General features: G+C 39.8%; 1 protein-coding gene across 2 annotated transcripts in view; it reads left to right on the forward strand.

Annotated features, from left to right (window-relative positions):
• Nucleotides 1-16,574, forward strand: part of SMYD4 (SET and MYND domain containing 4) — a 33,850-nt gene that overhangs the window by 370 nt on the left and 16,906 nt on the right. The window contains exons 2-4 of one of the 2 annotated variants that reach the window (XM_061175554.1): nt 761-906; nt 10,877-11,021; nt 15,443-15,532. In XM_061175554.1, the coding sequence (XP_061031537.1) occupies nt 773-906; nt 10,877-11,021; nt 15,443-15,532 (369 nt within the window). In that variant the 5' untranslated portion in view covers nt 761-772. Of the gene's footprint in view, nt 1-760; nt 907-10,876; nt 11,022-15,442; nt 15,533-16,416; nt 16,533-16,574 lie in introns of those variants that run through there. The other variant, XM_061175555.1, reaches the window with a different exon arrangement.

The following is a 16,574-nucleotide window of genomic DNA, read 5'->3' on the forward strand; positions in this document are numbered from 1 at the left end:
AGACACAAAGTGTGCTGCTATCACAGGTGGAAAAATCAGGGAAGGCTTCCCGGAGGAGGTACCATTTGAACTGGGTCCTGAAAAATGTTTGGAAATTTGCCAGGTGGACTCCAAGTGAGGGTAGGGCCAATGAATAGTCTTTGTAAAACCTAGGGAGATGAATAGCCTGGCAAGCTGGGGATAGCTTTGAGTAGCTAGGATAGTAGGGTACAGAGGAGGAAGTGAGACTTGAGCATTAGAAAGTAAGCGAAGAGTTAAATAATGAAGGGTTTGTACTGGGCTTCCCTAAATGCTAGGAGGAGCATTGATGAATTTAAGGCAGAGTACTGACATCTGTCTCAATGTGGAGGATGTACTGAATTTGGAATGGGGAAGTGGGGGGTCTGAGGGCGTGGAGACTAGTTATGACACTCCAGAAAAAATGCCGGACAGGAAATGGTGCGGGCTTGAACTAAAGGAGTGACCTGGGGATTGAAAAGAAAAAACTGAACTGGGTAAGAGTTCTGATTCATCATTGTATAACCAGTACCTAGTATGATGCCTGGAACAAAGTAAGCTTTCAATAAATATTTCTGAATGAAGGGATGTTGAGTGAATTGGGGTGAGAAACAATAGATGCTTCCTTAGCATGTAAACAGCTATAAGAAGAGACCACAAGAATTGATTTTGTTGCTTCATGCATGCTTGAATGAAATCTTGACTTTCTAGAATTGTGCATTTGTAGAAATCCGAATTCCTTATTTTCTTATTCATTTTTTAGATTTAAAGTAGCATGGATCTGCCCGTGGATGAGTGGAAATCATACATACTTCAGAAGTGGTCTTTGCTCCCCAAGTCCATTCAGGTTACAATTTCTACAGCAGAGACTTTAAGCGATCTCTTTCTTCACTCATCTTCGCTTCTTCAGTAAGTGAATGGAAGCTTTAACCAGGGAAATTTTGATGCGGAAAACGTTGTCTTTTGTGATTTGCTCTCAAATTATATCTTTTTTTTTTTTATAAATTTATTTATTTATTTATTTTTGGGTCTTCGTTGCTGCGCCTGGGCTTTCTTTAGTTGCGTTGAGTGGGGGTTACTCTTCCTTGCAGTGCGCGGGCTTCTCATTGCAGTGGCTCCTCCTGTTGTGGAGCACGGGCTCTAGGCGCGCAGGCTTCAGTAGTTGCAGCACACGGGCTCAGTAGTTGTGGCACGCGGGCTCTAGAGCGCAGGCTCAGTAGTTGTGTTGCACAGGCTTAGCTGCTCTGTGGCATGTGGGATCTTCCCAGACCAGGGCTCAAACCCGTGTTCCCTGTGTTGGCACGCGGATTCTTAACTACTATGCCACCAGGGAAGCCCATCAAATTACATCTCTTTTTGATGGAAGAGTTACGTTTAGATTTTTATATTTTGGGGCATTCAACAGTTCTTGCTGTTTCCACAGTTCTTTCTAACCTATTATTATACAACAGGTAGGGATGCTATTTAGCTTTCTCAGTGTCAATATTATGTTTCAGTAATCAGTGCCTTGCTGTTGTCACTAGGCTCTGCACCTTGCTGTATCCCAAAGGATATAGTGGAGATTTACTAGCTGCACATAGAAATTCATGAATGCTCATATCTGGAAAGAACCATAGAGGTCATACAGTCTAACCCCAGTAGTTTTCAAACACTCTTGACTACACTCTTCAATAAGAAATATATTTTACATCACAACCTAGTACACACATACGTATATAAAAAACTGAAACAGGGGACTTCCCTGGTGGTCCGGTGGTTAAGACTCTGTGCTTCCACTACGGGGGGCACGGCATCCATCCCTGGTCGTAGAACCAAGATCCTGCATGCCATGGCGTGGCCAAAAAAATAAAAAATAAGTAAATGAAAAACTGAAGCAGGAGTTTCCCAAACTTCATTCAGTGAATTTTTATTGAACATCTGTTTTGTGCCAGCCACTGTGCTCAGTGCTTAGTAAACAAAAAATACATCATTTAAAAAAAATAGACAAAGATCCTTACCTTTGAGGAGCTTAATTCTAGCAAGGAGGCACAGCCAATAAACATCATAAATAAATAAAATATATAGTATGTTAAAGGTGATAAATACAGTAGAGTAGAAAAAAAGGAAAAATTGAACAGGGTAGGGGAAATAGGCAGTGCCGGGAGCGAGAGTACAGATTGTAGTATTAAGTAGTATAGTCAGATATGCCTCATTGAAAGAGTGAAAGTGGAGCACAGTCTTGGAGATACAGGAGTTAACTAAGTAGATATCTGGGAGAAGAGCATTCCAGGCAGAGATCCTAAGGTGGGAGCGTGTCTGGCATGTTTAAGCAACAGCAAGCTGGATGAACAGCTAGTGGTGGATGAACAGAGTAAGCCAGAGGGAGAGTGGTAGGAAATACCATCAGAGAGGTAATGGGACATGCATGGGAGTTGGGGAAGAGCAGGTGGCACAAATCGAGTTGACCCTTTCTTAGTGCCTTATCTTTTTATCCTGAGTAGGAGGTTATTCCAGGGTATAGTAGGCAGAATTCTAAAGATGCCCCCCGCCGCCGCCACGCCAGCATTCTGGTCCCCTGGTTACTCAATCCTGGTCCCCTGGTTACTCAATCTAACATTAACCTAAGCACTGCTGGGAAGGGATTGGGCTGATGTAATGAAAGTCCCAAGCCCCCTGACTTTGAGATATAATTACTGGGTGGGTGTAACCCAATCAGACCAGACCTTTAAAAGCAGAGAGTGCTTCCCGGCTAACAGCCAGCAAGGAAATGGGGACCTCAGACCTACAATTGCAAGGAACTGGCTTCTGTCAGTTCTAAACTCAACATCCTGAATGAGTTTAGATATAGATTCTTTCCCAGATCCTCTCTATAAGAGGTCACCTTGATTTCAGCCTTGTGAGACCCTAAGCAGAGAGACCAGGCAAGCCCACCTGGACTTCTGATCTACAGAACTGAGGATAATAAATGGGTATTGTTTTAACCTGCTGAATATGTGATAGTTGTTACACAACAATAGAAAACTAATTCACAGGGTTTTGAGATAAGAGTGATACGATCTGATTATATTTTAAACAGATGTCAGCAAACAACAACCCACAGGGTAAATCCATCCCACTGCCTGTTTTTGTGTGGCCATCAGCTAAGAATGGTTTTTACAGATAAATATTTGTAGTCGATTTGATGATCGGGAACATTGGCTTTGAATCACAGTTTAGCAAAATGGTATCCATTTTTATTTATTTATTTATTTTAAAATTTTTATTTATTTATTTATGGCTGTGTTAGGTCTTCGTTTCTGTGCGAGGGCTTTCTCTAGTTGCGGCAAGTGGGGGCCACTCTTCATCACGGTGCGCGGGCCTCTCACTATTGCGGAACACAGGCTCCAGACGCGCAGGCTCAGTAATTGTGGCTCACGTGCCTAGTTGCTCCGCGGCATGTGGGATCTTCCCAGACCAGGGCTCAAACCCGTGTCCCCTGCATTGGCAGGCAGATTCTCAACCACTGCGCCACCAGGGAAGCCCTACTTTTTAATTATAGCATTAGTTAGACCTCTGGTGCAATGTTGAATAGTAACAGGCATTTAGGACATTGCTATAGGTTTATAATGTATACCCTTTATCAGTTTAAGGAAGTTGTGCTATATTGTATCATAAATAAGTGTTGAATTTTATCAGCCCTTTTTTTTGATATATTTTGGGAGGAATGATCATTTTCTTATTCCACTTTAATCTGTTAAGGCAGAATTGACATCAGTAGATTTACTGAAGTTGAACTGTTTTGGAGAATAACTCTGGTTATCATCTAACATTTTTTTTAACACAGGGCTAGATTCAATTTGCTGAGGTTATTTTTAGGATTTTTATATCTATGTTCTTAAATGGTATTAGACTATATATTTTTTTGTGTGTGTGCTCTATTCATCACCTCTTGGTATCAGGGTTATGATAGCCTCATAGCATGAATTGGAGAGCTTCCCATATTTCTCTATGCTCTGAAATAATTTATATAATGTAAGGATTATTTGATTCTTTAAAGCTGGTAGAAAAATCCTGTAAAACTATGTAGACCTGGTGCCTTATTTTTTTTTTAATATTTATTTATATATTATTTATTTATTTATTTTGGCTGCAGCAGGTCTTAGTTGTAGCATGCGAACTCTTAGTTCCGTCATGCATGCGGGATCTAGTTCCCTGACCAGGGATCGAACCCGGGCCCCCCTGCATTGGGAGCACAGAGTCTTACCCACTGGACCACCAAGGAAGTCCTTAGACCTGGTACCTTATTACATGGAAATATTTTCCTTTTTTAGTTTATTTTTTATCAGAATAATATGCATATAGTGTAAGAAGTCAAATAGTACTTCAAAACATATAAAGAAAAACAGCAACTCTCACTTACTCTTCCCCATTTCTATTCTGCAAAGACTGATACTTAAAATCATTGTTTCTTCCAGCATTTAATTTCATATTACTAAACAGTATGCTAATATTGCTATTTTTGAATTTTTAGTTTTAGTTGCCAAATCTAGCTCTCTTACCCCCGACTCACATGTATATACTTTGTTTTTCCCTCATTCTATCATCATAATTATATTATAATTTATAATATATAACCAGTAGAATATGATACTGGTTAAACCAGTTTTCAACGTGTATATCATTATGTCTATGTAAATATCATATGAACCACAAAGTATACTTTGAATTACATTTCCTTTCTTGTACAACTCTTGTTTTCCCTGAAGTTAATAATTGCCTCTATTTTTATTTGTTCTGTGTATCTCTCACTACTTTATCCCCGAACTTCTCTACTTAACAAGTTAGTTCCAAAGAGCTGTTTGTAAAACTATTCAATCATAATCTAAAATGACCAAAAAAGATTTAAATTTCTAATCTCCATATGTTTGCCCAGTAAATGAAAGTATGAATTGGGCCTTTAAAGCTTAAAGCCAGGCATACACTCTTCTTTCTTGCCATTTACAGTCTTTGAGGAATGTTTTCCCAAATTAGATGCGTTTTGTCAATATCAAAGACCTTTTGAGACAAGTGGACCTCTCCCATTGATAATCTACAGTGTCCTAGGGAATTCTTAACAGACTCACTGTCCGCACTCACTGCCTTCCTATTTGTTTTGATTTTATACTGATTTAAATGGAATACTTTGTTTTGCCAGAAATCAAGGAAATGCTCAAAGACTAACGGATTTAAGTAAAAAAAGAACATAGGAGCCAGTCTGAAGAGGTTTCCATTGGCCAAATTTAGGACAATATGAACATCAAAAAGTATAATGATGATAATGGTTTATAAGAATGAATTTTTTTAAGTCCATGGTGATACTCAAAAAAATACATAAGTAAAAGAAGAAAAGGGGGAAACATTTGTCTTTACAGAAAAATGCTAATTAATAAGTTTAGAAATAATGATAGAATTAGAAAATCACCATTTTGTAACTCCCAGTGTAATAAGTGATTCTGGCAATAATCGTCAATGGATGCTCAAAACATTAGAAGAAAGATCACTGGGAAACAGGTTATTCACATGGTCTCAAAGTATGGCCCCATAGATTACTTATTAATGTTACTTATCACAAGGGGAAAGTTATCTTTATATTAGAGAAATCCAACAGTCACCACTTTAACCAAGTGACCAAACAACATCACCAGTAGTGATGGGACTGCCTGACATGTGTCTCCTGGTTTGAAACAACAAGAAGTATACAGATTTAACGATGGACTAATATTCTTGACAAAAATTGTTCGATCTGAATCTAATCATGAGGAAACAATGAGACAAAACCAGAATGTGTAACGTTTTCCTGGCCTTGAGTCTTCAAAAAAACTTAATCATAAAAAACAAAAAAATTATGGGACTGTCTCAAAAGAAACTAATGAGAAATAACTAAATGCAGTATGTTAGAACCTTGATCCGGCATCAGGTTGGGGTAAGAAAAAGAAAGAAAAGACATTTTAGGAATAATGGAGAAATTTTAAATGATATTTGAATTAGTGGGTTTTTTAAAATTTAATTTAATTTATTTATTTGGTTGCATCGGGTCTTCGTTGCTGCACGTGGGCTTTCTCTAGTTGCATCGAGCGGGGGCTACTCTTTTTTGCGGTGCTCGGGCTTCTTACTGCAGTGGTTTCTCTTGTTACAGAGCTCGGGCTTTAGGCGTGCGGGCGCCAGTAGTTTTGGCACGTGGGCTCAGTAGTTGTGGCTCACGGGCTCTAGAGCTCAGGCTCAGTAGTTGTGGTGCACAGGCTTAGTTGCTCCGCTGCATGTGGGATCTTCCTGGACCAGGGATCGAACCCGTGTCCCCTGCATTGGCAGGCAGATTCTTAACCACTGTGCCACCAGGGAAGTCCCTAGTGTTAATTTTTTAGGCATGATAATGCTATTGTGATATCAAGATATAGGAGAATGTCCTTATTCTTAGCAGAGGCATGCTGAAATATTTAGAGGTGAACTTCCATGATGAGTGCACTTACTTTCAGGAAAAAAAATGTGTATGTGTGAATGTGTGCAAGTTATTAAGCTACAGTTTCTCAGCTGTGATCTTCTGTATTCTCGGCTGGGGCTGGGACTTTCTGCTTTGCCAATGGACCTTATAAGAGGCTTTACCTCTCTAGGGCTCTAGAAAGAGAAGGCACGGCTAGAAGAAGGAACTTGGTTCTTTCTATCTGCTTCCTAGTTAGACTCTACATGCCAAAGAATGAAGTTGGACCTTTACCTTACACCATATGCAAAAGCTAACTCAAAATAACTCAAAGACCTAAACTTAAGAGCTAAAACCATAAAACTCTTAGAAGAAAACATAAGCCAAAAGCTTATGACATTGGATTTGGCATCTTTTTCTTGGCTATGACACCAAAGGCACAGGCAACAAAAGAAAAAAATAGGCAAATCAGACTTCATGAAAAGTAAAATATTTAGTGCATCAAGTGACTATCAACAGAGTTAAATAGGCAACCCACAGAATGGGAGAAAATATTGCAAATCATACATCTGCTAAGGGATTAATATCCAGACCATATTAAGAACTCCTAAGACTCAACGACAACAACAAAAAACCCAGTTTAAAAATAGGCAAAGAGGGGCTTCCCTGGTGGCGCAGTGGTTGAGAATCTGCCTGCTAATGCAGGGGACATGGGTTCGAGCCCTGGTCTGGGAAGATCCCACATGCCGCGGAGCAACTAGGCCCGTGAGCCACAACTACTGAGCCTGCGCGTCTGGAGCCCGTGCTCCGCAACAAGAGAGGCCGCGATAGTGAGAGGCCCGCGCACCGCGATGAAGAGTGGCCCCCGCTTGCCGCAACTAGAGAAAGCCCTCGCACAGAAACGGAGACCCAACACAGCCAAAAATTAATTAATTAATTAATTAATTAATTTAAAAAAAAAAAAAAAAGGCAAAGAGCCCCTGCTCAGCGCAACTAGAGAAAGCCCATGGGCGGCAACAAAGACCCAACACAGCCCAAAATAAATAAGTAAATTTTTTTAAAAAATGGGCAAAGGACTTGCATAGATATTTCTTCGAAGAAGATAAGCACATGAAATAAGCATATGAAAAGATGCTCTTAACATCACTAATCATTAGGGAGATGCAAATCAAACTACAACAAGATACCTTATTATCCTCATACTCATTAGATGGCTACTATCCAAAAAAACAAAACAGAAAATAACAAGCGTTGGTGAGGATGTGGAGAAATTGGAGCCCTTGTGCACTGTTGGTGGGAATGTAAAATGGTATAGCCACTATGAAAGACAGTATGGCAATTCTTCAAATAATTAGAAATAGAATTACTGGGACTTCCCTGGTGGCGCAGTGGTTGAGAATCCATCTGCCAAGGCAGGGGACACAGGTTCAAGCCCTGGTCCAGGAAGATCCCACGTGCCACGGAGCAACTAAGCCTGTGTGCCACAACTACTGAGCCTGAGCTCTAGAGCCCGTGAGCCACAACTACTGAGCCTGTGTGCTGCAACTACTGAAGCCTGCGAGCCTAAAGCCCGTGCTCCGCAACAAGAGAAGCCACCGCAATGAGAAGCCCACGCACCGGAACGAAGAGTAGCCCCTGCTCGCTGCAACCAGAGAAAGCCCGCACACAGCAAGGAAGACCCAATGCTGCCAAAAATTTAATTAATTAATTAATTAATTAATTTTTAAAAAAGACAAGTAAGGCACCAATTTAAAGAAAAAAAAAATAGAATTACTACATAATCCAGCAATCTTACTTCTGGGTTTATACCCAAAAGAATTGAAAATGGGACTTGAACAGATTTATTTGCACACCAATGTTCAGAGCAGTATTCATAATAGCCAAGAGTGAAAATAGCCCAAATGTCCATTAACAGACGAATGGATAAACTGTGATATATACATATAATGGAATATTACTCAGCTATAAAAAGGAATGAAAAAAAAAAAAAAAGGAATGAACCTAGGAAACATTATGTTAAGTGAAACAAGCCAGACATAAAAGGATGAATACTATACCATTCCACTTACATGAAGTACCTAGAGTAGACAAATTCATAGAAACAGAAAGTGAAATAGAGGTTATCAGGGGCTGGGGAGAGGGAGGAATGGAGAGTTATCATTTAATGAGTGCAGAGTTCTAGTTTGGGCTGGTGAAAAAGTTCTGGAAATGGATAGCGGTGACAATTGCACAATATTGTGTATGTACTTAATGCCACTGAACTATATACTTTAGTTAAAATGACAAGTTTTTAAATATTTTAGCACAATAAAAAAATTAATTAGAAAATTGTTCCATCTCACTTCCCCAAATTTTTTATCATAACATTCCAGAAGAAAATTTGAAATATTAAAAAAAGAAAGCTTTTCAAAACTTTCAATTAATTACTGAGTTAAAGCTGGTGCTAGAAGAATGAATTATTGCAGCTTAGTTCTTAATTACACTCAAGAACAATTACAGAAACATTGAGTTAAGGGCTTCCCTGGTGGCGTAGTGGTTGAGAATCCGCTTGCCAATGCAGGGGACACGGGTTCGTGCCCCGGTCCGGGAAGATCCCACATGCCGCGGAGCGGCTAGGCCTGTGAGCCACACCTACTGAGCCTGCGTGTCTGGAGCCTGTGCTCCGCAACAAGAGAAGCCGCGATAGAGGCCCGCGCACGGCGATGAAGAGTGGCCCCCACTTGCCACAACTAGAGAAAGCCCTCGCACAGAAACGAAGACCCAACACAGCCAAAAATAAATAAATAAAATTCAAAAAATAAAAAAAAAACATTGAGTTTGTCATCATTTTGGATTAAGATTAAAGAATATCCATTGTTAAGCAAGAAGAATTTTGCTATTATTACTGTTCACCACAACTTCTTTGTTTGAATAGGGTTTTCAGGTTTAACCTAATTTAAAACAACATAAAAACAAACAACAAAGAATAGGATCTATGGTGTACCAGATATTCATGGGGTATTGTCCTCATATTTTCTGGACTGGAATAAATTTTGAACAGGCAAGCACACCTTCTGAATTAAATAAAATCTTTCCTTATTTTTCTTTTTGTGTTATTTATTTTGAGATTTTTTTCTGTATTGTGTTTAAATATTAATAAAATCATATTTAATATTAACTTAAAGATCAATAGTGTTTTGTGAAATTTCCATATATACATACACAGATGCAGCTTACTGAATCTCAATGTGAAAGGTATTTCTTTTTTTTGTTGTTGTTCCATTACTGCCTTTTTGGTTTGTTTGTTTTTAATTTTTTATTTTTGGCTGCACTGGATCTTTGTTGCTGCGCGCGGGCTTTCTCTATTTGCTGCGAGCCGGGGCTACTCTTCTTCGTTGTGGCGCGCTGGTTTCTCATCGCGGTGGCTTCTCTTGTTGCCGAGCACAGGCTCTAGGTGCGCGGGCTTCAGTAGTTGTGGCTCGCGGGCTTAGTTGCTCCGCGGCATGTGGGATCTTCCATGTGGGATCTTCCTGGACCAGAGCTCGAACCCGTGTCCCCTGCATTGGCAGGCGGATTCTTAAGCACTGTGCCACCAGGGAAGCCCATGAAAGGTATTTCTTACTGTGGGTCTTTGTAAACAAAAATTTGCTAAACACTTTTCTAAACATTCTGCAGTTTTGTCTTTGATTTCCCCTTTGACCCAGGAGTTCCTTAAGAGAATTTTTAGTTCCCATGGTATTCATATTTTGCTTCATTGCATTGTATAGTCAAAGAGTATAGTCTAGGTTATTCTATACTATTTCTTTTTATTGGAAAAAAGGTGTATGTTTGTGTATTTATACATTAGAGAATTCATATACTTGTTTTTAAAAACTTTGCAGGTTGAAATAATTTCAGATTTACTTGCAAAAATAGGATAAAGAATTGTTGTGCAATGCCCTTCTTTCAGATTCCCCGAATGTTAACATTTCGCTACATTTACTTTATGATTCATCCCATCTCTTCCTCTTCTTCCTTCTCCTCCTCCTCTTCCTCCTCCTCCTTCCCTCCCCCTCCTCCTTCCCTCTGCCTTCCCTGCCCCTGCTTCTTGTCTCTCCCTCCCCCTTCTCTCCCTCCCTCCCCTCTGTCAGCCATTCACTCAGGTATTTTCAACAAAGTTTAGGTGGCGAGTATACCTTGGTGCAAAGACTTGTGTATTATGTCGTTCTCCACACCCAAGCCTCTCTATAATGCATTATCCAAGGAATGGTTTATTGGCCAGTAACTGAATAAAAAACTTATATTCTGTCCTAATAGAAATTCCAGTCCCTATGTCTCTGAGACCAAAGATTTTTCCCCCCAGTCGCATTACATAACACATCCAACCTCTTTTGTCCCAGTATTTTGTAGGTAGTCACTCCTGTTTCAGGTGCAGTAGTGGTTAGGAGTTTTCCTAGAAATAACAAATTTGTGCTTTTTTGTTGTTGTGGTTGTTCTTTCTTCATGAAGACAGGAGGATGAGATGTTTTTAAAAAGGCTTTCTAGAGGTTACCTTGTTGGAAAGGACCCCAATGCTCCCCTTTTCTACAGAGAAGAAGGAAACAAAAAATTTCAGAAGAAGGATTATATGGGAGCCACAGTGCTGTACTCTAAGGTAAGACGACCCCGCCACCACGCGCCCCCCCCCCCCCCCCCCCCCCCCGCCGACCCCCGGCCCGGCTCAGCAGGAGGGGCTGTCTCAACAATTTAACAATGCATATTTCTTCAAAAGATAGAACCGTTACTGCTGAATTGTGAATTGTGTAGCCACTAGTAGCTTTGCCTATGAATTTTGGATTGGATTTGAAAAAGAAAACTGGCACAACTCAGCTTTTGGTCCTATTCTGAAACAAAGGATAGTTTGTATTATATGTCCTGAATTCCATCAAGAAACTTCCATTCTCATATTCCTTCAGACACAGTGTAGCAAGTCTTGTTGGATGCCTTGGCCTCCCTCCTCCATGTCTGTCAGCTCTTACTGAATTGTGTGCCTTTTTTGTCTGAACAACTGGTGAGGCTGCTGGTGTGATAGTCCCAGTTTAGAGAACAGCTGGGTTTTGGTTGGCCACCATGTTAGCTATAGCCAGTATGACTTAGGTAAAGTTAGGAAGGAAAATAAGCTCAATCGCCACAGCCCAGTTGAACTGCATTTTGAAGGTTGTCAACAAATATTTAAAATTATTACACTAACCATCAGTGAACTAGGTTTCAAGGAGGAATAGTGGCTTTTTTTTTTTTTTTTAACTTTTTTGGGTTTATTTATTATTTATTTATTTATTTATTTATTTATGGCTGTGTTGGGTCTTCGTTTCTGTGCGTGGGCTTTCTCTATTTGCGGCTAGTGGGGGCCACTCTTCATTGCGGTGCGCGAGCCTCTCACTATCGCGGACTCTCTTGTTGTGGAGAACAGGCTCCAGACGCGCAGGCTCAGTAATTGTGGCTCACGGGCCTAGTTGCTCCGCGGCATGTGGGATCTTCCCAGACCAGGGCTCGAACCCGTGTCCCCTGCATTGGCAGGCAGATTCTCAACCACTGTGCCACCAGGGAAGCCCCGGAATGGTGGCTTTTAACAATCTGTTGCTCTTGTCCTGCTTCCAGAGTGGAAACTGGAACAAGATCCCTGAGAGATTTCCTTCCATAATTTTTTAGAGATAAATACGGGTTTAAAGCAAGAATATATCAACCTCGTAAACCAGGTCTGTGGACCCTGTATATTGAAAGAATGAGTGTGAATTTGAAGAGTGTACCCCCTACTTTGCATCTTTAACAGGCCTATGCTTAAAGTTTGGAATTAGTTTTCGAAAAACTATCAGACCTACAACAGCATCTTTTAAAATTGATAAAAGCCCTGCTTTGTAATGCTGAATAATGTAAGCATTAGTGATTGCTGAAGAACTAAAATCCATTACATGTAATGATCACTGATAAATGGCTTAATAGTAGTTCTTTTTCAGAGCTAATCTTTCTTCAACTGTATGCATGTGTGTCATAAATGTGATCACAGGGGAAGCTGTTCAAGGAAAATAAGTAAACTAAAAAGTGAAATCAGACAAAAAAATTGAGCCTTCCTATTTCATGAAACTAGTATTTTGTTGATTGTGGTACTTTGCAGTTTTCCATAGAGCTGCTATTTTCTTTCTTTTTTAAAATAATATTTGTTGTTTTTGTCTGATTGTAAATGTAATATATGTTTACTTGGAAAATATAGAGAAGCATAAAAAGTAAGAAAAAAATCCCATAACCAGTGATAAGCACTGTTAACATTTTTGCCTATATCCAGCCAGCCACTTTTTCCTCTGAAAATATGTTTTTCGTGTACAAAACGGCGATAATACTGTACTTACTGTTTTGTAACCTGCTTTTTTTCCCCTCAACAATTTATTGTGACTGTTTTCTCATGTTATTAAATTTTCCACTAAAACATGATTTTTTACAGCTGGCTTAGTGTTCCATTACAGGGAACTATACTTGATTTAACACCTAGTGTTGGCGGAGTGTTTGGTATCATAAAGCTGCAAGGAGCATCTTTCTATGTAAATATTTGTACACACCTGACTATTTCCTAAGGATAAATTCCTAGAACGGCAATTGCTGGGTCAACTGAATGTATTTTTTTTAAGGCCTTTGGCACTTGTTGCTGAATCACTCTCCAGGAAAAAACTAGTTATATCCCTTCTAGCAGAGTATGGAAATGTTCATTTCTCTATATCCTAAGCAATATTGGTTATTTGGTATTATTAACATTATTTTATCTTTTTATTTTGGAATAGGAAATGTGTTTACATAGTTAGAATTTTTAAGATGCAAGAGTATAGAGTGCAGTCTACTTCCTCTGTCCCCCAGCCACTCGTTTCCCATCCCCAGAAGCTAGCACTGTTAAAGCTATCTTTCCAGAGGTACTCCAGCGTATATAAATAAATACAAATAATCTCCCACTCCTGCACACACATACTCTTTTTATATAAATAACATTCTATACACACAGTTCAGCACTGTGCTTTTTCCACTTATGTTCTGTTATATGGATATAATAGTAATTTATTTAATTAGAGTCCTTTAGATCACTATTTACCTTTTTTCCTATCTTTTGTTACTTCAGACAATTCTGTGATGAGAAACTTTGCATGTATGTTATTTTGCACATATCTATAGGATAAAGGATTATATCTGTAGGATAAATCCCTAGAAGAGGAATTGCTGGGTCAATGAGATATAGATATATGTATTAAGAGATATACATTGCTAAATTGCCTCCGTAATTGTGAGACCAGTTTACACTCCCACTAGCAATGTATGAGAATGACCATTATCCCACTCCTATGCCAACTCAGTATGCTATCAATTTTACTTCTTTGCGAATCTGATAAGTAAAAAATGGCATCTCAGTAGAGTTTTAATTTGCATTTTGCTGATTATGAATGAGGTTGAGCATCTTTTCATTTGTTTAAGAGCCATTTATATTTCCCATTAGAATGGTTCATATCATTTGCTTATTTTCCTACTGAATTATTGGTTGCCATCTTATTGATCTGTAGGAACTGTTCATAAAGTAAAGAAATGAGCCCTTTACCTGTAATAGGAGTTGCAAATATTTTTTCCAGTTCAACGCTTGTCTTTTGATACTGCTTTTATTGGTTTTTTGCCACAAAGAAATTTTTTATTTTTATGTGGTCAAATTCATTAACCTTTTATGACTTCTGGGTTTTGTGTCATAATTAGAAAGGTATTTCTGACTCCAACATCACTTTAGATTATTTATATAGTTTCTTCTGGTACTCTTATAGTTTCAATTTTTTTTTTTTTTAATTTATTTATTTATTATTTTTAGCTGTGTTGGGTCTTCGTTTCTGTGCGAGGGCTTTCTCTAGTTGCGGCGAGCAGGGGCCACTCTTCACTGCGGTGCACGGGTCTCTCACTATCGCGGCCTCTCCTGTTGCGGAGCACAGGCTCCAGACGCGCAGGCTCAGTAGTTGTGGCTCATGGGCCCAGTCACTCCACGGCATGTGGGATCTTCCCAGACCAGGGCTCGAACCCGTGTCCCCTGCATTGGCAGGCAGATTCTCAACCACTGCGCCACCAGGGAAGTCCTCAATTTTTATATTAAGATTTTGATCCATTTGTTATTTATTCTAATGAAAGTTTTATTATCACATATCGAGAACCAACTTTATTTTTCCTCAGTGGCTATTTGTCCCAATACTTTTATTGAATAATCCCTATCTTTTCTCCAGTGATTGGAGATGCCACCTTTATTTTTATTTTTTAAAATTTTTTTTTGGCTGTGTTTGGGTCTTCGTTGCTGCACGCGGGCTTTCTCTAGCTGCAGCGAGCGGGGGCTACTGTTCATTGAGGGGCACAGGCTTCTCACTGCAGTGGCTTCTGTTGTTGCGGAGCATGGGCTCTAGGCGCGCGGGCTTCAGTAGTTGTGGCTCGTGGGCTCTAGAGTGCAGGCTCAGTAGTTGTGGCGCACGGGCTTAGTTGCTCCGCAGCATGTGGGATCTTCCCGGACCAGGGCTCGAACCCATGTCCCCTGCATTAGCAGGCGGATTCTTAACCACTGGGCCACCAGGGAAGTCCCACCTTTATGATTATTATTAATCCTTGCCAATTTGGTGGTAGAAAAAAGTAGCCCTTTTCTGCTTTCATTTTCATGTATTTGACTATCTGTATATGAATTGTTTCCCACGTATCATTCGTGTTTCTTCATTTGTGAATTTCTGTTTGTTCCACTCACACTTCGTTATGTGCCAGATTATGCTCCTCAGTTTTCATTTACCTTTAGTACTGTTTGTGGCTGAAGCTGTGTCTGAAGCTGCTGTCTTCAAAGTGCTTTACCTATTTATTTCCTCACTTGATCTTCACACCTCTGCTCTAAGGTAGTTAAAAATGAAGCAGATGAAGCACAAAGAGATCCAGTAACTTACCCAATTTCATACAGTCTTTAGTAGCAGAGCCCCTATTATCGGGAAAAAACATAACAAAACTCTAAAGATGCTAGTTTCCATGTATACCTTTAACCGGTGCATTGTTCTGCAGGGAGTATCGCATTCAAGGCCCAACTCTGAGGACATTTCACTGTGTTACGCCAATCGCTCTGCAGCCCTCTTCCACCTGGGTCAGTATGAGGTGAGTATCAGGATGCCTGGTGTGATTGGAGAGGATCTGCAGGGGGGTTCCCTGGAGGACTAGACCTTCATCCCTGCTTCTACATTAGAAAGCTAAAATTGGAACTGGTTGAATTGGAAGCAAATTGACACCCTCCCGAACTTGTTCTTTCTCCTGATTCACTTCACCTGTCTCAGGTGATTACATGGGGTAGTATGGGTTGGCAGGAAAGAGACATGCACATTCCCCGGGGCCGTGGACTCTATCCAGTGGGTCAGCAGTGCTCAGTGTCAAGATCAGCTATGAGATACGTTGCTAATAATACTTCAGGTTCCAAGTGTTTGCACACTATTTACTTGTTCAGGGTGGTATTTTTTAATAAGTAGATGAGCATGTTCAAGAATATCCCTGCAATAATAAGTCTCACCCTCAATATAAATTTTGAGTGGGAAAGTAAAAGTTGCACTGAAATGCCCATTGGGTGGGGGGACTTCAGATGAGTGGCTTCCTCCTCATCCCCAAATTGAGGTCTAAGGACAAACTCTAAAATGCCACTTGGGCACATCCATTTTGGAATTCTACAAAAATTTAAAGTATACCCTAGAGTTAAGAACTATTTGAGTCACCGCAAATTCACACTTAAGCCCTTTGGACTAAGAGAGAAGAGCAAGAATCTAAGTCCAGGCCCTAAGCAAGAAAGGCCTGGGCTACTATAGACAGCAGTGGGAAGACCTTGTGAAACGTTTAGCCCTTTATAACTTCCCTATATTGTTACTTCTTACAATAATGATTCCCATGTATTGAGCACATACTATGTTCCAGGCATCTTTTTAACACTTTAGATATATTACCTTATTTTCATTTTTATTTCTATCCTGTGAGGTATTATTATCCCTGTTTTTCAGATGAGAAAACTAAGACACTGAGAAATTAATTCATTTGCACAAGGTCGTACAGCTAGCAAGAGGCAGAGTCCGTACTGGGATGCCCTCTTAATCATCATACTATGCTTCTTCTACCTGTAAGACTTTTTTCCTTAGAATCAGAAATATTTAATGACAGT

Source organism: Eubalaena glacialis, chromosome 19, assembly GCF_028564815.1.
Source record: "Eubalaena glacialis isolate mEubGla1 chromosome 19, mEubGla1.1.hap2.+ XY, whole genome shotgun sequence".
Classification (NCBI taxonomy): domain Eukaryota; kingdom Metazoa; phylum Chordata; class Mammalia; order Artiodactyla; family Balaenidae; genus Eubalaena; species Eubalaena glacialis.